The sequence below is a fragment of the Labrus mixtus genome, chromosome 4 (genome assembly GCF_963584025.1).
Source record: "Labrus mixtus chromosome 4, fLabMix1.1, whole genome shotgun sequence".
NCBI lineage: Eukaryota > Metazoa > Chordata > Actinopteri > Labriformes > Labridae > Labrus > Labrus mixtus.
The window spans coordinates 19,749,755-19,769,762 of NC_083615.1; the positions used below are offsets into that span (position 1 = coordinate 19,749,755).

Consider the following 20,008-nt stretch of genomic DNA (forward strand, 5'->3'; position numbering starts at 1 on the left):
CTGCTGAGCTGCTAATCTCGCTTAACTCTCGCGATACAACAAGCTTTTTTTTAACCTTTATTAAACACTATGACACAACAAACAGACAAAGGCCCCTTTTGGGACGCAGGAACTTTCCCGTTAAACTAGCGACCTTTTGTGGAACTATTAATTTCGACCGCAGAAACCAGGGTCAAAATTTAGTTCTGGGGTAATTATTCCAATTATTCTAAAAAAAGACCCTGCTCGGGGGGTAAGTCCTTTCTAAAGGTCCAGGGACCTTCAGGTCAGCACCTGCACTGCTGAATGTCTATAGTAGGTCCAATTCAGACGGCTTTCTGCAAAAGAACCATAACCAAGCTCAGTCGTCATCATGTCTTTGTACATTCATATTGATCCCGTGAAAAATATTGGTGTCCTATAGTGCTTTCTCACCTGCACTAAACTCCAGATATTTCCAGGAGGAGCTGTTTGTGTGAACGCGAACAGCCAAATTTCTTTTACCAAGACTCTACCTGAAGTTTCTCCTGCCAGACCCCTAGTATTTTTTCCGCAGCAGTCCTAGTGAGCTGATGTGAGAACACAGCAGGATATAATCAGGAGAATTCACCTCAAGCAGGGGGGGGTGACGTTTATGTACTGTGCTTACTGCATAGACTGTCTGCACGCCACCTCTACCATCTCCGTGCTCTAATGAACCTGCTGCACTATGTTTCCTGTTCTCCAGTATGTTCTTCTCCACTCTTTAGTTCAGATTGTGATTGTGTTGAGTTACACGTAGCATTGATAGGAAGACACATGTTCTCATTAGCTTGCTTCGTCCGGCACTTCCATGTCTTACCTCAGGAGACCCCGTAGCCCGCTCAGGTGAAGAGAGAATTGAAGAGGCTAAAGGTAAGAAAGACTGCAGGTCCAGATGGTATCATCTCCAGGCTCCTCAAATCCTGTGCAGACCAGCTCTGTGGGGTTATACATGTTCAACATGAGTCTGAAACTAGGTAGAGTACCACAGCTTTAGAAGACATCTTGTGTGGTGCACCGAAGACTTCCCACCCAAAGGACCCAAACCACTACAGGCTGGTGGCACTTACATCACACACGGGCTGTATCTGAATTGCCAAGTACATACTCAATCTGTCAGGCAGTAGGCAGTACCCCCTATCTGTGCTGTATACTGTTTTGTACCTACTATTCAGTAGGCGCACAGTAGGCAGATATTTGTTCCTACTTCGTCTGATTCATTCAGTATGGAAGTTACGCGAAAAGGCCGCATCCACCGGTTTTTTTTGTTTAGCTTTATTCAAGAAGAGTAATGCTCATATACAGTCAGGTAAACAAAAAACAATATCACAATGTAAATCAAGTAAAAGACAGATTAAATAACTAAATAACATACAATAGCCTTCATAAAGACAAGTACAAATGAAAGACAGTAATGTACAGAATATAAAGTAAAATAAACCAATAAAGACACATTTAAATAGTGAAATCATTATTTAAATAGAGGGGGAAAGGTTTTATAATAATGCAGACATTTGTTATATTTTCTGTTGTTAATTAAAAGTAGAGATTTCAGTCGGGACTTTAACTCTAGATTAAAAATTGATTCAATTAATCCACGCTCGTTTGTTTTGATTTGGAGGCGCACGTGAAGTGACAATTTACGTTTAATTTCGCACAGCATTGTGGGTGGTAAACAACAATTCATTTCCTGAAAGCACGCATCCGATCCATACTGCATAAAACCCGGAAGTTAGTATCCATACTGAAATGTTCAGTATACTGAGGTGGACACAAAAAATGCATACTGAATGACCACGAAAGTTTAGTATACTGAAACTCCATACTGAAAAGTACGTACTGCCTACTGAACTGTGACAATTCGGAAAGGGCCCTGAAGAGGTTGGTCCTTCACCATCTGCGCCCCCAGGCATCGGGGTGGATGATGCTGTCATCTACCTCCTGCAGCGAAATCTCTCTCACCTCCTACAGAGGACTGGGAGAACTGTGAGGATCCTGTTTTATGATTCCTCCAGTGCTTTCAACACCATACAGCCCATGCTTCTGAGCGACAAGCTGGAACACACAGGAGTCGACCTGTACCTCACATCATGGCTCCTGCATTACCTGACCAACTAGCCACAGTTTGTGAGGAAACGATATGTGTGTCCGACTTGGTTATCTGCAGTACAGGGGACTGTTTTGGCTCCCTTAACTTCCCCCCTCTGCACGGCAGACTTCTTCCACAAAACAACAAACTGTCACCTGCAGAAGTTCTCTGATGACTCTGCCATTGTTGGTCCCATCACTGATGGGGACGAGGGGGAGTACAGAGAACTCAACCTGGATGTGGACTGGTGCCAGCGGAACTGCCTCCAGATCAAAGTGGGTAAAACCAAAGAGCTGCAGTTGGACTATCACAGGCACAGGCTCACTCTTCTAACACCAAGCAAACAATAAGCTTGGCTGGACTAACAACATACTGTATAAGAAAGGCGAGAGCAGACTTCACCTGTTGAGGAGACTCAGGTCCTCCAGAGTGCAGGGGGACCTCCTGAGGACTTTTTACAACTCTGTGGTGGCATCAGTCATCCTGTACGGAGTGGTCTGCTGGAGCAGCAGCATCACGGTTAAGTGACAGGAACAAACGGAACAAGCTGGTGAAGAATGCCAGCTCTGTTCAGGACTGCCCCCTTGACAGTGTGGAGGGGGCAGTCCTGCACCACGACTTGAACCAGCGACCCTCCGGTACCCAACCGAGGTCCCTAGAGACTGAGCTACTGCTGCGCCCATATTAATATATGGGTTATTTCAACAGCATGCAGGGTTCAATTTCCCAATTTAACATAAAGTGTAAACACAAACAAACAAGTGCAAATGCTGAGCTGACTTAAAAAGTGTTATGTTTTTATAAAAACACTCCTAAGCAGGAGTGTTGTTGGTATTTAGGGTTTAAATGTTTATTGGCTTAAATCAAATACATATTTGTTTTTAATGTCTTATTTTAACTTTATGATGTTTTAAATGCTTATTTATTTTTTAAGGTTTGGATAATATCGGCTCGTGTCCAATCAGAGCTTCAGCATTAATTCACTCAGTCATGAACAAATATCTAACAAAATAGTTTATTTATTATTTCGTGAGCGCTCGGGAAACACGCAGTGCGCTTGCGCAAAGCTCTCCGCCGGAAGCTGAGTTGTCAGTTTTGTTTTGGTGGCTGACAGGCACGTGAGCTGCTGACGTCACCAGGAAAGAGGCGACATGGCGGCGGACTCTTTGGTGAAGGTAAAAATACATGAAGACATTATTTATCGTTAAGAAAGTCTGTTAAATATGATGTTTATAACTTTAATACGAGCTTAATAGCCGCGTCAGTCTGACGTCACTGCTCCGTGTTTCCCGCTGCAGGTAGCTCACCAGCTAATGAGTTAGCTGAAGTTAGCCGCTAAGCTAACAGAGCAGTAGTCCTAAACACATCATCAGATAAGAGCACGAGGGCAGAACAACAACAACAACAACAACATGACCACAGTGTGATTATATTGTTTATTGAGATAAAAGAGACCAGCTCTGATGACATGATGAAGTGTTCTCTGTTCACGAAGCTAGCTGCTGGTTGTTGTTGACAGTTTAGGCCCAGGGGAGAGAGGAACTATTAAACTTCCTCATCGAGAGTTTAGATTAAAGAATAGACACAATAAACGGATATAAACCATCCTTACAGGTGGACATCAGTCAGTGAAAACTACAGGCTAACGTTAGTAAACGTACTTCCTGTTCCGGTTTGAGAATCAAAATAAAACATTACCTCTGGAGGAGGAGTTAAACCACCAGCTGATCTTTATATATGTGACACATTCCCTGTTTGTTTATCTCTTCTGTTGAAATCGCCCTGCATTTCAGTTCTCTTAAATGCTGTCTCCTCGGTCCTCGGCCGATCCGGAAGTAGTTTTAGACCCGCCATGTTAAGGATCGTCCTAAAGCTCTTATAATTGAACAGAGGAGAGAGGAGAGAGGAGGGAGGACAGAGGAGAGAGGACAGAGGACAGAGGAGGGAGGAAAGAGGACAGAGGACAGAGGAGAGAGGACAGAGGAGCGATGACCGAGGATACACGAGAGCTGCTGACTTTACGGAAGTCTTTTTACTGACAGGCACGCCCCCTTATCGATTATCACTCATTGATTGGATGCTGCAGCGGATCAGACTCCAATGAAACTTATCAACATTTAAACAGACTGTAAACATCTGTCAGTTTGTAAAGAGTCAGTCTGTGATGAGCTGGGGTTAAAAAAGTGTCTGACATGAAGATAAACAACGAAATATGAAGCATAAGTTCTATAAAATCAATATAATGGAGTGTAGACCGATCTCTCCCGACTTTATATTTGATTTGTTTTTGATTCACTGTCAAACAAAAAGTCTGTTAATATGAAGTGTTAAAATAAAAAGATCATAAACCATGCCTTCATAACTATAACAGGTAGGCCTATATTTCTTTTCATGATCAGTCAGACTGTTTGTCCGTTTTAATTTATTATATTGAGAATGAACGGCTGACAGCGTGGGAGTCGTCTGTCAGTCAGAAACACGTTTTACATTCATCATTATGTTAAAGAAGTTTCATATCAGACTGATCATTAATGATCTCCGTGTTTGAAACTTGAAACTATTTAGAACTTAATAAATAATTTCCAGTATTACTAGGATGTCATAAAATATCTTTGTTTATGAAATACAGAGTTCATTATCAAATTATTAGTCATAAATAAACAATTCAATATTAAATATTTTTGTCAGTGAAAATTGTCCTTTTGGTTTGAAGCAGACTGCAGGTTGTTCTTCATGTACAGTTGTTTCTTATCAGGTAACATAAAGAGACTAAACACTGCTACTGTGTGTATTTTATTAGAAATAATACAATTCATATTTGTGCGGACATAAACAGCTGTTTAAGTCGACTGACAGCTGAACGCGATCAGCTGATGTCATCATCACAAACACACGTCGCTTCACGTGACGCTACAGAGGAAAGGACGTCTCGTGTCTCTTTAAAACATATCTCCTCATTTCCTCTCTCCTCTGCTTCGTTTCCTTGCATCTCTCCATGCATCTCTTTGGTGGGAGGGACTAAGACGCAGATTGACAACTCCATTACGTCAATTCCGGTTAGGGCTGCCACGGTTCACAGAGGGAAAGGTTCCGTTCCATTTTGGTTCAACAGCAACAAAAAGTCTCATTAAAATAGAGCTTCTGATGTCCGATCAGTGAGATGTGTAGTGAGTGAAATGATAAAGTGAGCTTACTATATGATCAGACATTAAGGAAACATGCTCTGTTGAAGTGCTGGCTTCTCTGACAACAATGCAGCAGCCAGTATGTCCTCCTTCTAACTTTAGATTCTGGTCCTGAATGCTCTGGATTTGTTTGGACCAGAGAAGGTAGGCGGTTTTAAGGCCCCCCCCCCCCCCCCCCCCCACACACACACAGCTGTTTTGGACGCCCCTCGGTTTGCCAGATATGAGAGCAGTTATCAAGTCAAACCAACAGGTGTTGCAGTGATGGAAGCGGGCAAGAGAACTGGTTCAGATAGAAGTGATTGTACCCGACCTAAAAAGCCTCTGCATGTTTCTAATAAGCTCCACGAGCAGAAACGTGCTCAAACTAGGATCAATATTGGAGATGCTTTTGAAAAATGGAGAGAGGTTAGAACACAGAAAGGTTTACAGACCGATGCAGAGCTGGATAAACACTGAAGCTTCAGTGTCCACCACATGGTGACCTGTGTGAGCATCGACTCTAGAGAGGAGGGGGCGGGGGGAGACAGCTCTCGGCTTGTCTGCAGACAGAAACGCTGTTGTTATTTGATAATATGATGAATGGTCTGAAACATCTGAAACTGAAACTGAAACTGTCTCTCTGTCGGTCCTTCAGGTAGTGTTTGAACGTGAAGGAGTTTTTATTCACACCAGCAGTGATGAAGATGGCATCGAGCAGGATTTACTCGTCTCAGGATCACTTCGGATCGTTGACAAGGTAACACAACAGGACTCGGCGTCTCTCTGTAATCAAATCAATCAATCGGATATCAAACTGTTACCAAACCAACGACTACTCTGATAACTGAGCAGCTTGTAGTGGTGTTAGAGATCACAAATCTCACGGTTCGGATCAGATAACAGGTTTTTGTCATGGATTAGAAACCCTCACTGCCCTAAGCACTTCCCTCTTCTTCAATGTTTCCAACATATTTGTACAATTCATTCAAGTGTGCGGGAGTTTGTCTGTGATTTTTGATAATTAAAAAGCAACAAATGACCCAATATTTGGTGTCTAGGACTTCTATTTTAGCTGCCGTGGTATCAAACGGGTAAAGATATCATTTGATTTTTATTAGAATCATATCAAAGTTTAAAGGTTTCATAACAACAGAATCATTTTCTTTGTCTGTTGATAAAATAACGGTTTCCACTCTAAAGGATGTAAATGGTGTCGTTAAACAGTTTGTTTGATAGCTTAAGACCATGGCGCTCTGTGGTTGATGATGTCTGTTTGTCTGTCAGGATGCAGAGATGATGGTGGAGTACAGACCTCTGGAGGACTCCGTCGACTCTACAAACATGCTGTGTGCTGGAAAGGTCCGACTTGTTTTCTGTAACTAAACACGCTGACTAACCACGCCTCTATATTTGATTTTTTAAAATACTTTATTAATCCCTGAGGGAAATTCTGGTTTACACTCCATTATTGAGAGACATGCTTCTCACACACATAGGCCTGAATCACACACATGCACAAACAGGACCTGTGGACATGCATTAATGGAAAGATGTCAGAGTGGGGCTGGGGGGTTCGGTGCCTTGCACAAGGGCTCCTCGGCAGTACTTGGGAAGTGCATCTCTTCAGCTACCAGAACAACTTCCAGATTTGTGGTCCGCACCGGGACCTGAACCGGCGACCCTTCAGTTCCCAACCCAAGTCCTTACAGACTGAGCTGCTGCGGCTTTATACACATATATCCAAATTAAATCTATACACTAACTACACACACACACACACACACACACACACACACACACACACACACACACACACACACACACACACACACACACACACACACACACACACACACACACACACACACACACACACACACACGTTTAATGAGATCTGACAGCTGAAAGAAAGACGGGAAACAAAACATGCTGCACAAGCTGCTGTTCACTTCACCACCAGAGGGCAGCAGAGCGCCAGGTTTTTTTTTTTTAACTGGGTGACTCCATGACTACACTTTGGGCTACTTTCAGCTCAAACAACAGATTTTTAAATGGACATGATTTAGTGTGTGTGTGTTTGTATTTTTCTGTCAGGACTCGAGCTCGGTGGTGGAGTGGGTCCAGAGTTCAGGGGAGCGATCCAATCAGCTGCTCGAGTCCCAGCAGAGCTACGAGACCGAGTGGGACATGATCAACGCTGTGTCATTCAAGAAGAAAGCCTGCACCAACGGAGAAAACGGTGAGCTCTTTATCATCAACGAGGAGAAGGAGCGAGGGTTTCCTCTCCGGGTCCTCCCTCTTGTCCAAAACGCTACGATGGATAATTAACATAACAAAGGTTGTATTGTTTTTAACACGTGGTATAGAAAGAAGACCAAAGTACCTGGCGTACATGGTTAATGTGTGTTCTGTTCTCCCTGTTGGCGGTCTCTCAGGTGCTCTGAACCACAGCCATGAGCGGAGCAGGTGGGCGTTCGCCTTCAGCCTCAGTGAGCTGAGCACCATCACCGTGAAGGAGGAAGGTTGGACCGTCATCTTCTTCCAACTGAAGGAGTCGTCCTCGCTGCCTCCTCTGCACTTCCACCAGGGTGGCAGCATCGAGTTCCTGGACTACCTGAGGAGGTTCGCTCTGCTCAGCCAGTGAGTACAGATGATACACCTGTATCTGAGTTTGGTCTCCCTGCAGGAACTCAGACAGCTTTACAGATAAAGGACTTCTCTTTAATCTGAACTCTAGTGGACTGAAACAACAACTGTTCTTAATACTGTACTATACTGCATGGAACACACACACACAGCAGACTCATATCTGATACAAACACATGGCCAGGACACACACACATGCAGCACACTCACACACACATACACACACACACACACACACGCAGCACACTCACACACACGCAGCACTCTGATACACACACACACACACACACACACACACACACGCTGTACGCTCATCTCTGATACACACACACACACGCACACAGCACACTCATATACACTCCGATACAAACACAGGGCCAGAACATATACACACACACACACACACACACACACACACACATACACACACACACACACACACACACACACACACAGTTAACTTGTGTGTCAGTGATGATTGCTTAACATATTTTTCAGTGTGACTCTGTAGCTCGTCACATTCGCAGTGATTTCTATGCTAATTCACGAGATAAACATCATGCAGAGTCTGTGTGTGTGTGTGTGTGTATCAGAGATGAGCATGTGTGCATGTGTGTGTGTATCAGAGATGAGCGTACAGCGTGTGTGTGTGTGTATCAGAGATGAGCGTACAGCGTGTGTGTGTATCAGAGATGAGCCGACAGCGTATGTGTGTGTGTCTCTGCTGATATCTGTTATTAAAGTTCTTATCGAAGCCTTCAGAATAAAAACATTAACAGCCGCCATGTGACTGTGACGTCATGCTGACCGTCTGCCTGCTGATTGGCTTATTCCTCCTCTCTGTTTGTGTGAAAACAAAAACACAAGCGTGTGCGCGGGGCTCCAGGTGACGTGTGTTCCAGTGTGTGTGTAACAGCGCGGGTAACAGTGTGTGTTGTGTGTGTGCAGGGCTGCAGATGATGGCTCGTGTCTGATGGTCAGTACTCCAAACAAAGCTCTGTCTCAGTCCTTTGAGAATCTGCTGGACGACAACAACTTTGGCCTCGTGAACGTAAGAAAACACACACTCCTCCTATACTCTCCTCCCCCTGCTGTAGTCTATACACTCCTCCTCCTGCTGATGCTCAGGTTAAACACTCCTCCTCCTCCTCCTCCTCCTCCTCCTCCTGCTCAGATTAAACAATCCTCCTCCTGCCTGCTCAGGTTAAACACTCCTCCTCCTCCTCCTCCTCCTCCAGCTCAGGTTAAACACTCCTCCTCCTCCTCCTCCTCCTCCAGCTCAGGTTAAACACTCCTCCTCCTCCTGCTCAGTTTAAACAATCCTCCTCCTGCTGCTCAGGTTAAACACTCCTCCTCCTCCTCCTCCTCCTCCAGCTCAGGTTAAACACTCCTCCTCCTCCTCCTGCTCAGTTTAAACAATCCTCCTCCTGCTGCTCAGGTTAAACACTCCTCCTCCTCCTCCTCCTCCTCCAGCTCAGGTTAAACACTCCTCCTCCTCCTCCTGCTCAGTTTAAACAATCCTCCTCCTGCTGCTCAGGTTAAACAATCCTCCTCCTGCCTGCACAGGTTAAACACTCCTCCTCCTGCCTGCACAGGTTAAACACTCCTCCTCCTGCACAGGTTAAACACTCCTCTTGCTGCTCAGGTAAAGCACTCCTCCTCCTCCTGCAGTTGTAGTCTGAACTGCTTTCTGTTTGTCTCTTGCAGAAGTTTAAGAAGGACCCGTACGTCACCACATTGGGAGGCTTCTCCAAAGTCACCAACTACATCTTTGACGCCTTCCGGGGGACAGAGGAGCAGCACCAGCGCCCCCCGGAGGAGGTGGCCGACCTGCTGGGAGAGGTGATCCCCGGCCTGGAGATCAACCAGCAGGAGGAGCCGGGCTTCGAGGTCATCACCCGGGTGAGACGAGGAGGAGACCCCAACATTGTGCTGATGTTTGAAATCAAAGTGGAATAACTCTGACTCTGTGTGTATGTGTTCCGTCAGATTGACCTGGGGGTGAGGCCTCAGGTGACGAGGGTGGGGCCTCTGTCAGTGGAGGACTGGACCAAACACCAGGACCAGGAGGGGAGGATGACCGACGTCTCCCGCCTCAAACGCGCCATCTTTAAAGGGGCATGTTACCATTTAAAAGTTTATCTATTCATCAATAACAATTTTATGAGATAATATTTACAATCTGGGGCTGCAGTGCTCGGTGGTACATGGGTGTGTGTGTGTGATTACCCAGCATGCATAGGGGCGGTGTCCTCATGCTGTGTGTGGTGTTCTAACCTGCAGGGTTTATGTCACGCTTTGAGGAAGGAGGCCTGGAAGTTTCTGCTGGGATACTTCCCCTGGGAGAGCACACTGGAGGAGAGGAAGGCCCTGCAGAGGAACAAAACGTAGGCATGATCACACACACACACACACACACACACACACACACACACACACAGGCAGACACACACACACACACACACACACACACACACACACACACACACACACACACACACACACACACACACACACACACACACACACACATAAACAAACAGACACACACACACAAAAAGCACTGTAACTAAGCTCAGCCGTCAACACGTCTTTATACGTTCATGTTGATTCTGTGACGGCGTTGTATTTGTGTCTCAGTCTGTGAGGTCACATTGCGTTTTGGCGTTGTGTAAGCATGGCACAGCTGAAGCTCCACGTACACACACAGTCAGACATGCACACACACACACACACACACACAGGGCTGTTCTCCCCCGCTGTCTCTGCTCTGTAACGCCTCTGAAGACCGGGGGATCACTTCGTCCTCCAATTACGCCGCCATGACATTCAGAGCGAAGGCGAAACGTCACAGTAAATATCAGGGCTTGAAACGGGGGTCTGAACAGGGCTAGTTTAGGAGCAAACTTGTTACCATGGTAACCCCTAATGCCCGCCCATCATGGACCACGAGACGTTTTTCGTCGAGGTCAAGCAGATACAAAAAGGACTGAGGGGGAATATTTACCCTTGGCTGTGCTTTTTAGGTTTCAGGTTGTTTTTGTTGTGATGATGCTGATGTTTGTGTCTCCATGGTAACAGGGATGAGTACTTCAGGATGAAGCTGCAGTGGAAGTCAGTGAGCGCTGAACAGGAGAGAAGAAACTCCAAACTGAGAGACTACAGGAGTCTGATCGGTCAGAGATTAACCCTCTCCTGTCTGTGTCTGTCTGTGTGTCAGAGAGTAACCCTCTCCTGTCTGTGTGTCAGAGGTTAACCCTCTCCTGTCTGTGTGTCAGAGGTTAACCCTCTCCTGTCTGTGTGTCAGAGGTTAACCCTCTCCTGTCTGTGTGTCAGAGGTTAACCCTCTCCTGTCTGTGTCTGTCTGTGTGTCAGAGATTAACCCTCTCCTGTCTGTGTGTCAGAGATTAACCCTCTCCTGTCTGTGTGTCAGAGGTTAACCCTCTCCTGTCTGTGTCTGTCTGTGTGTCAGAGATTAACCCTCTCCTGTCTGTGTATCAGAGATTAACCCTCTCCTGTCTGTTTCTGTCTGTGTGTCAGAGATTAACCCTCTCCTGTCTGTGTGTCAGAGATTAACCCTCTCCTGTCTGTGTGTCAGAGGTTAACCCTCTCCTGTCTGTGTCTGTCTGTGTGTCAGAGATTAACCCTCTCCTGTCTGTGTGTCAGAGATTAACCCTCTCCTATCTGTTTCTGTCTGTGTGTCAGAGATTAACCCTCTCCTGTCTGTTTCTGTCTGTGTGTCAGAGATTAACCCTCTCCTGTCTGTTTCTGTCTGTGTGTCAGAGATTAACCCTCTCCTGTCTGTTTCTGTCTGTGTGTCAGAGATTAACCCTCTCCTGTCTGTTTCTGTCTGTGTGTCAGAGATTAACCCTCTCCTGTCTGTGTGTCAGAGGTTAACCCTCTCCTGTCTGTGTGTCAGAGATTAACCCTCTCCTGTCTGTGTCTGTCTGTGGGTCAGAGGTTAACCCTCTCCTGTCTGTGGGTCAGAGGTTAACCCTCTCCTGTCTGTGTCTGTCTGTGGGTCAGAGGTTAACCCTCTCCTGACTGTTTGTCTTTCAGAGAAAGACGTGAATCGGACCGACAGAACAAACCGCTTTTATGAAGGAATCGATAACCCCGGGCTGGTCCTGCTCCACGACATCCTGATGACCTACTGCATGTTTGACTTTGACCTGGGTCAGTCACCTACTCCTCCTCTATGTCCTCCTCCTCCTCCTCCTCTATGTCCTCCTCTTCTATGTCCTCCTCCTCTATGTCCTTCTCCTCCTCCTCCTACTCTATGTCCTCCTCCACCTCTATGTCCTCCTCTTCCACCTCTATGTCCTCCTCCTCCTCTATGTCCTCCTCCACCTCTATGTCCTTCTCCTCCTCCTCCTCCACCTCTATGTCCTCCTCCTCCTCCTCCACCTCTATGTCCTCCTCCACCTCTATGTCCTCCTCCTCCTCTTCCACCTCTATGTCCTCCTCCACCTCTATGTCCTCCTCCTCCTCTTCCACCTCTATGTCCTCCTCCACCTCTATGTCCTCCTCCTCCTCCTCCTCTTCCTCCTCTATGTCCTCCTCCTCCTCCTCCTCCACCTCTATGTCCTCCTCCTCCTCCTCCTCTTCCACCTCTATGTCCTCCTCCTCCTCCTCCTCTTCCACCTCTATGTCCTCCTCCTCCTCTATGTCCTCCTCCACTTCTATGTCCTCCTCCTCCTCCACCTCTATGTCCTCCTCCTCCTCTTCCTCTATGTCCTCCTCCTGCTCCTTCTCTCTTCGATAAAATACACAATAACTGATCTGATGGGTGTCCCTCCTCCTCCTCAGGCTATGTGCAGGGTATGAGCGACTTGCTGTCTCCAATCCTCTACGTGATGGAGAACGAGGTGGACGCTTTCTGGTGCTTCGTCTACTTCATGGACCAGATGGTGAGAAAACAGACTACACACAGACGCGTGTGTCTGTATGTGTGTGTTTGTGAACATTGCCAATGTACATACAGTAAGTGTGTTTGACATGACAACAAAAAATGAAACTAAATGACATTTGTTAGGACACTTTCTGTCTCCATCTGCTGTTAGTATGGTAACCACAGACACACTCAGCCAAAAGTCACCAGTTAACAAGGTCACTTTTTAAACCATAACACCAACATCAACAAACATCAAGCAGCATTTCCCAATAAAAGCACCCGGGGCAGAGACGTTATTCAATAATTTCTCTGAAGGACAGGGGGCGCTGTCCTCTCGCTCAGGTTGATGAGCCATCTGACCACGTAAGAGCGAGGTGTGCCCAGCTCCGGGTGTCGATGTTTTTACTCGTATCTTATGGAAGTTTAAATTTAGGTATTTAACTGTGTTGTCGTATTTCAGCACCAGAACTTTGAGGAGCAGATGCAGGGCATGAAGACTCAGCTGATCCAGCTCAGCTCTCTGCTCAGACTGCTCGACGTCTCCTTCTGGAACTACCTCGGTAAGAAACACAGTTTGCTCTGTGATGATGTAACGATGTTACAGGACGTCTGTTTTCACATAATCCAGTTCAAACAAATCTAAAATAAAAAATGATTCCAGCTGCAGACTTCGTTCTTCATGCAGCTGTGAGCGAACACTTTGATGTCTTACAGCGGTCAGCGGTGTGGTGTCATAAGAGCTGCAGGACGTGCTGACACGCTGCTGTGGTCGATCAACTTTGCTGAACTCGATAAAAATCGTCTCGCTGGACGACAGTTTAAACCTTTTTTTTGTCTCTGGGAGATCTCCAAAATCAGACTGCGACTTATATCCTGGATTTTATGCTACATCCATGAAGAGCTTCTGCTACCCCTCTTAAAGATGGCGGCTGCGTTGACGCATCTAACAAGCCCAAAAGCGTCATGAGAGCGTAGATATCCGTCCACGGTAACCACAGAGCAGCTCCTCTGAATGTAAAGTTAATTAAAAGTATTCAGAGCTCCAGGCGGAGGCGGAGGGATACAGAGTGAAAAGTCCCAGTAATGTGGTTCTCCTCTTGTTGTCCAATCAGAATGCTTGTTGATGTTTTTGTCAGCAGTCAGCTGCAGGTGCAGAACAGTGAGATATAAGTAGTGAGTATTAATGTGATGAATAATAACTAGTACACCTGTGTGATGTGATTGGTTCACAGAGTCTCAGGATTCAGGCTACCTGTACTTCTGTTTCCGATGGTTACTGATCAGATTCAAGAGAGAGCTCAGCTTCCAGGACGTGCTGCGACTGTGGGAGGTCAGTCACTCATTCATTGGTCCCCCTGCTGTGTGAAGTACCTGTGTGTACCTGTGTACCGGTCTTTATCTCTGTGTGTGTGTGTGTGTGTGTGTGTGTGTGTGTGTGTGTGCTGTCTCCAGGTGATGTGGACCGGGCTGCCCTGTCAGAACTTCCACCTGCTGGTCTGCTGTGCCATCTTGGACTCTGAGAAACACAAGATCATGGAGGAGAACTACGGCTTCAACGAGATCCTCAAGGTGACTCGACTCTGTTCTCCTAAAGTGGTTTCACATCAGAGACCCGGGTCCAGATCAGAGTACACCTGACCCCAAAGTCCTGTTCATTTGACCTGTGTGAACTAGGGCTGGCCGATAGGTATTGAAGGCCATGTTGGTGACATTTAGAAGATGTTTCAGACCCCTGGCTCCAGAGATGGTCACTGATGGTGTCCAGAGGTCAGTCGGTGGAGGTGAGACGGCGAGCAGCCACAGGAGGACCGCTAACGTTAGCCGACATCTCCATCATCAGTCATGGATCATATTTTAAATGTAGAGATGTAGAGTTCTCCTCAGACACCCTGCTGTATCTCTGTCCTTATTCTGTCACTGAGGACTAGTTTAGAACTGAATCAGAGCAATTTATTATAAAAAGAAGTCGTCACATCTTGAGATATTTTCATTTGTTTTGAATGAAAAGGAGACCGGAGACGAGAGGTTTAGTCTAACCAAATAATAATAATTATAATAATTTATACTTTATTGATCCCGCGAGGGGAAATTTGTTTTTACACTCTGTCTAGTTAACATGCTACACAAACATAGGCCAAAATACACACACATGCACAAACAGGATCCTATGGACATGCACTAATGGAGAGGTCTCAGAGTGAGGGGGCTGCCCACAGTGGGTGCTCCTGAGCTGGTGGGGTGGGGTGGGGGGGGGGTTAGGTGCCTTGCTCAAGGGCACCTCGGCAGTGCTCAGGAAGTGGACTGAAAACATTAGCACCTTAGCAATACTGTGCTACTGCAGGCTACGGCATATCGTAGGCGTGCTACAGAAGTTAATGGGCGTGCAACATGAGCTGCTGGGCTTGCCACAGCGAGCCAATGGGCTTAGATCAGTGATATCACATATATTATATCACATATATTTTTTTTGAGGGGGGTTAGAACCGAGCGTTACATGCTGCAGCTAACAGGAGGACGTAGGCGAAGCCGCGTTTCCGCAGACTTTGAATTTTTGCACATAGATGTGCCTAAACATGCACAGGACACTTGGAAAACACACTAAAGAGCATATAAAACCAGAAAAAGCATAATATGACCCCTTTAATGAGGAGGAGGAGGACGACCACTCCTGTCTGATTGGATCGCAGTGTTGTCTGCGTCTGGTTGTGTTTCTGTTCTTCATTAGAGTCAGAGATAATGATCTTCTCTCATCAGCACATCGTTCTTTAACATATTTAACCCTTCACACTCCTCAGACTTTTTTCCAGAAAGTTCTCCGACATCCGGAACATGTTGACGACCTCGCTGTTTAGCAGGGTGAGAGATGTCATCAAAGTGATGTTTGTGTGTTTTTGTTACAGCATATAAACGAGCTCTCAATGAAGCTGGACATCGAAGAAATCCTGCAGAAGTCGGAGGGGATCTGTCTGCAGATCAAGAGCTGTAAGGTGCGTTCAGAGACCCTTCGTTCTTACACTAATCCAGGACACATAACTGCACGGGTTCAGTCCATGTTTGCTTTAACTCACATGAAAATAAAGATGAAATGAACGAAGCTTCACATCGCTCTCTACCAAACCATCTTCACTAAATCACTGTTTTTAATCAAGAGTTATTGAAGCTGTTTTTATTCAGCTCCGTCATATAAACATGTTTCTGACCTGTCATTACTCCCCCTCCTCATTCTCCTCTCCCCCTCCTCCCCTCTCCCATCGTAACCGCTACTTCTTATTCTCCTCTTCTCTCCTTTTCCTCTGTCTACCTCCCGAACCTCCTCATCCACTACTTCCGTCTCTTCCTTTCCTCCTCTCCTCTCTCTCTCCTCCTCCAGGACCTCCCTCATGCGGTCAGTGTGATCCTGGGCTTCGACTCCAGCGTTGGCATCTCCGAGTCGTCAGTTGGCGCCTCATCTCCCTCTGTCGGAGCGTCTCTGCGAACGGACGCCTGCTCTAATGGACACTTGAGAGAAACAAGCTCTCACACCAACAGTTGCAAAGTGGCCTTCATATCGTAGTGAACAGAGACTGACTGAGGTGTCAGAGGAGGGGGGCCGACCCCCGTCCCCTCCGGTCAGGAGGAGGAAAATGTATAAAAGGAATTGAGATTATTAAGAATCTTATTTTTGTAATTTCTTGTACCATATTGTCTCTTTGATTCAGTCATTCCTTCTCTGCTGATGATGCTCTCCATACTCCATCAGAAGGGGGGGGGGGCATTATTATGTGTCTGGACAGGAGAAGCTAACAGGAGAGGCTAACAGGAGAAGCTGAGACAGAAAGCAGTGTTATGAATCTTTCTCCTGAAAATGATTCATAAGTCTTCACAATAAAGAGCTGGTGTTCAATCATAATGCAACACTTCATGCTTATTCAGAGAAAATCTCTCAGCCAGAATCAGGGCTGTCGTGTTATCAGAATGTTAAACTTTGAGATGATTCAAATGTACAAATCAAGCAGTATTGATAACCTGTTGTAGTGTCTGTTTAGCTGTAAGTAATTAGAAACTTTAAAGGACCGAGCATAGAACCCTGAGGAACCCCACGGATCATCCAACACTACAAACAGGATGTAAGCGGCCTCAGTCTCCTCAGTTGATTTGTTTTTATGATCCCCCAGCAAAACTGACTGAACTGTTGATGTACGGTCGTCACAGTAATACGGTCGGGGTAATATTGGCATATTACCCCGACAACATTGAGTTGTAGAAGCACTGCAATGTGGGAGCTCCACATACACACACAGCGCTGTGCTCCCCCTTTTGCTCTGCTAAAACCATCTCCCCTCAGTAACACCTCTGTTACTACCTCTGAAGACGGTGCAGTGGAGGGATCCCTTTGTTCCCCCATTACGTCCCTGCGACATTCGGGTTGAAGGCGAAACGTCACAGGGGCGTAAATATGAAACATCGGTCTAAATAGGGCTCTATGAACTTCATTAATGTGTTACTCCGCAGAAATTCTGATTTCATTCTGATTTATTACAATCATATAGAAATTGTCTTTAAATCACGTTTATCCTGTGGGGTTTATTAGAGTAATTACTGATTAGTACCACAGCTGTGACATTAAGGTAACCCCCACCCCCACCCCCCCCCCACCCCCGATGGAGCAGCAGGTGGGCGGAGCCTCATGTGGCAACCCAGTGACGAGGTTTCCGGTCCATGATGAGGATTTTATTTATAGCCCAGCCCATCACACACATCATTATTATCATTATTATTATTATCATCATATTTCTTTACATAAGCCTCTCAAGTGTCGATCAGCTGATTGGAGCTGGATTAAGTTGAGTTGTGTTTTTATGAAGTAATCTCATTGGAGGTCAAGTTTGGTTTCTCGTTGGGAGTTAAATGAGGAGTTCTCAGGTTTAATCTCCACCATCAGATTGATTTATTAGCGTTTAAAATGTATTACCATCGTTTGTCACGTCGCTCAGAGAACCAAAGTCAATAAAGTTTTTTAACCAATTGCTCAAATTTAAACTCCAGAAAGTTTGTTTCCGTCCTGCTTGGTCAAACTTTTATTTTATGATCTTGCTGCTCAAATATTGTGATGCTAACATGGCACACCAACAATGCTAATCTTGCTAACACTGCTAACACCGTTGTTCTGACGGCCAAATGTTTTTATAAAACTCTGCTCACATTTACCTCCCAATGCCTGTGTGGTTACCATGGATACCACAGGGCATTATGCGGGAGGTGTGGATAACTGCCAGCCCTAACCTGTTTCCTGTGGCTCCTTCACAATAAAAGTGTTATTAGGTGAAGCAGCAGGAGGAGATGTAGTGTTAGCAGTAGCAGTGAGCTGTTCAGTGTATAACTGTGACAGGTAGAGATCAGATCATAACTTTAATCTCCTCATGTATCTCCTGATGAGAAAACAAAGAGAATCACAGGTTAATGATCACAGTCTGTTATTATAAAGTCATGAGAAGATGGTCACTTTAAAGTCTCAGAGCAGATAAAATAATACATAATGTTGTGGATTCAAGCTGAACTCTGCTTCATCTTTATGTTCCTGTTCCAGATCATTTAAACTCTGATTCCCGCTCTTCATGTCATCAACTCAACGTTCGGGCAATAAAACGATTTCACTTTGACCCATAAACAACACAGGGCTGTCATGATACTTGAACTTTAAACTTTGAGATGATTCTGGTTCAAAACAAACAGCACTGATACCTGTTATAGTCTTAGCTGTAACTAAAAAGAAGCTATAGAGGACCGAGAATAGAACCCTGAGGAACCCCACGGATCATGCTAACACTATAAAGAGGTTGTAAGCTGCTACAGTCTCATCAGTCTCTGTTTTTATGATCCCACAGCAAAACTGAGTGAACTGTTGATGTATTGTTGTCACAATATAAGAATCTTAAACTTCAATCTGATATTGATCGACAGAAATAGAAGTCCTACACACCCAATATCGAGAAATGTCTTAAATTACCAAAACTTGCAGACAAACTCCGCCTCACTGTCTGAACTGCACAAATCCAATGGCATGTTTTGGTACTGTTCTTGTGCAAATAATAAGGATATCTATAAAAACAAATGTAATCACAAATCAAGAATTTGATTTTGCTTTTTAAGACAGCATGCCGACCTACTGCACAGCTGGTACGCACACAAGCGTCTTTCTTTCTTGGACCGATGTTAAAGTTAATCTTTTATGTGTCTTTAATCTGCAAACTAATCGACACAAAATGCATGAGCTGACTTTATTTGTTAAAACATGAAGCTACATCCCCACCCTCTCTACACCGCAGGTCACACCTACACATGCACAGACTGATGGTAGAGGCTGCTGAGTAAAGAGTCCATCAGTAATAACTCATCCATACACACACACTCGCGCCGCCAACGAAGAAGCAACTTGCTCAAGGACACATCGGATACATGGCTGCAGGAGCTGGGGATCGAACCCCTGACCTTCCAGTTGAAAGACGTCCGACTCTACCAACTGATCCACAGCCTCCCTAGTAGGAGGGGACTCGAAGGGAGTAAGGTTGGGGACCACAGCTCTAATGCACAGGTATAAGGTTAAAATGTAGGTGACGGGTCACAATGCCAGAATTTTAAACTTTGACATGATTGTAATTCAAATCAAACCTTACTGATACCTGTTTGTTACCATGGCAACAAAATCAGAAGTCCTACATAATATGGGGTACTCCTGCACGCTGTCTGAAAAACACAAACATGTTGGAAATGTTTCTGCACACTAATGTGACCCAACCCTGTGCGGACATAAACAATGTTAAATGTTGTTAAAACAGGAATAACTAAAAATAAAATGTTTTTTATTGACGGCTGAGCAGAGACAGACGAGCATGCGGAGCTGCTTTTCATCTTTAATTAATTCATGAATCTGCAGAAATGTCAGAGCTGCAGCTAAACGGATCCAAATGTCATTTCAGCTGCTCTCATCTGCGTGATGGACGTCTTCCCCCTTCGTCCTCCTCCCCCCTTTGATGGGAGGCTTTTGGCGTTGGAGGTAGAGGAGATGGAGGGAGGTATCACCTGCAATCTGCTCATAAAGCTGCTTCAGAGTCAGAACAAAGCCGCCTCACCGCTCTTTCATTTCCTGTCAGGCAGGAAATTGTCTGAGCTCTCCCGGCTGATAGCATGCCGCCCGTTGCCTGCCGCCACTAATCAGCTAACAATCTCTGCAGG

General features: G+C 45.6%; 1 protein-coding gene and 1 long non-coding RNA gene across 2 annotated transcripts; one reads left to right on the forward strand and one right to left on the reverse strand.

The window, feature by feature from the left end:
• The first annotated feature begins 3,121 nt into the window (after window positions 1–3,121).
• On the forward strand, window positions 3,122–17,809 carry tbc1d15 (TBC1 domain family, member 15). The gene is made up of 17 exons (XM_061036232.1): window positions 3,122–3,264; window positions 5,912–6,013; window positions 6,541–6,615; window positions 7,351–7,495; window positions 7,692–7,896; window positions 8,851–8,953; window positions 9,610–9,804; window positions 9,892–10,020; window positions 10,186–10,289; window positions 10,984–11,078; window positions 11,962–12,078; window positions 12,712–12,812; window positions 13,257–13,356; window positions 14,029–14,126; window positions 14,249–14,365; window positions 15,697–15,783; window positions 16,167–17,809. The coding sequence occupies exons 1-17, from the start codon at window positions 3,241–3,243 to the stop codon at window positions 16,347–16,349; spliced, it is 1,980 nt and encodes a 659-aa protein (XP_060892215.1). The 5' UTR covers window positions 3,122–3,240; the 3' UTR covers window positions 16,350–17,809.
• Window positions 11,200–11,903, reverse strand: LOC132973043 (uncharacterized). Its single transcript, XR_009672962.1, has 4 exons — window positions 11,801–11,903; window positions 11,480–11,557; window positions 11,315–11,392; window positions 11,200–11,256 (listed from the first exon to the last, which is right to left on the reverse strand). It is a non-coding gene; the product is annotated as an uncharacterized LOC132973043 (long non-coding RNA).
• Window positions 17,810–20,008: the final 2,199 nt, after the last annotated feature.

What these genes read in the sequence shown, in the direction of transcription:
- tbc1d15 (XM_061036232.1), top strand. Translation starts at nt 3,241, where the DNA reads ATGGCGGCGGACTCTTTGGTGAAG. An exon ending in GCTTCGAGGTCATCACCCGG is followed by an intron (nt 9,805 to 9,891) that starts GTGAGACGAGGA and finishes GTGTTCCGTCAG; the next exon opens with ATTGACCTGGGGGTGAGGCC. An exon ending in AACGCGCCATCTTTAAAGGG is followed by an intron (nt 10,021 to 10,185) that starts GCATGTTACCAT and finishes TCTAACCTGCAG; the next exon opens with GGTTTATGTCACGCTTTGAG.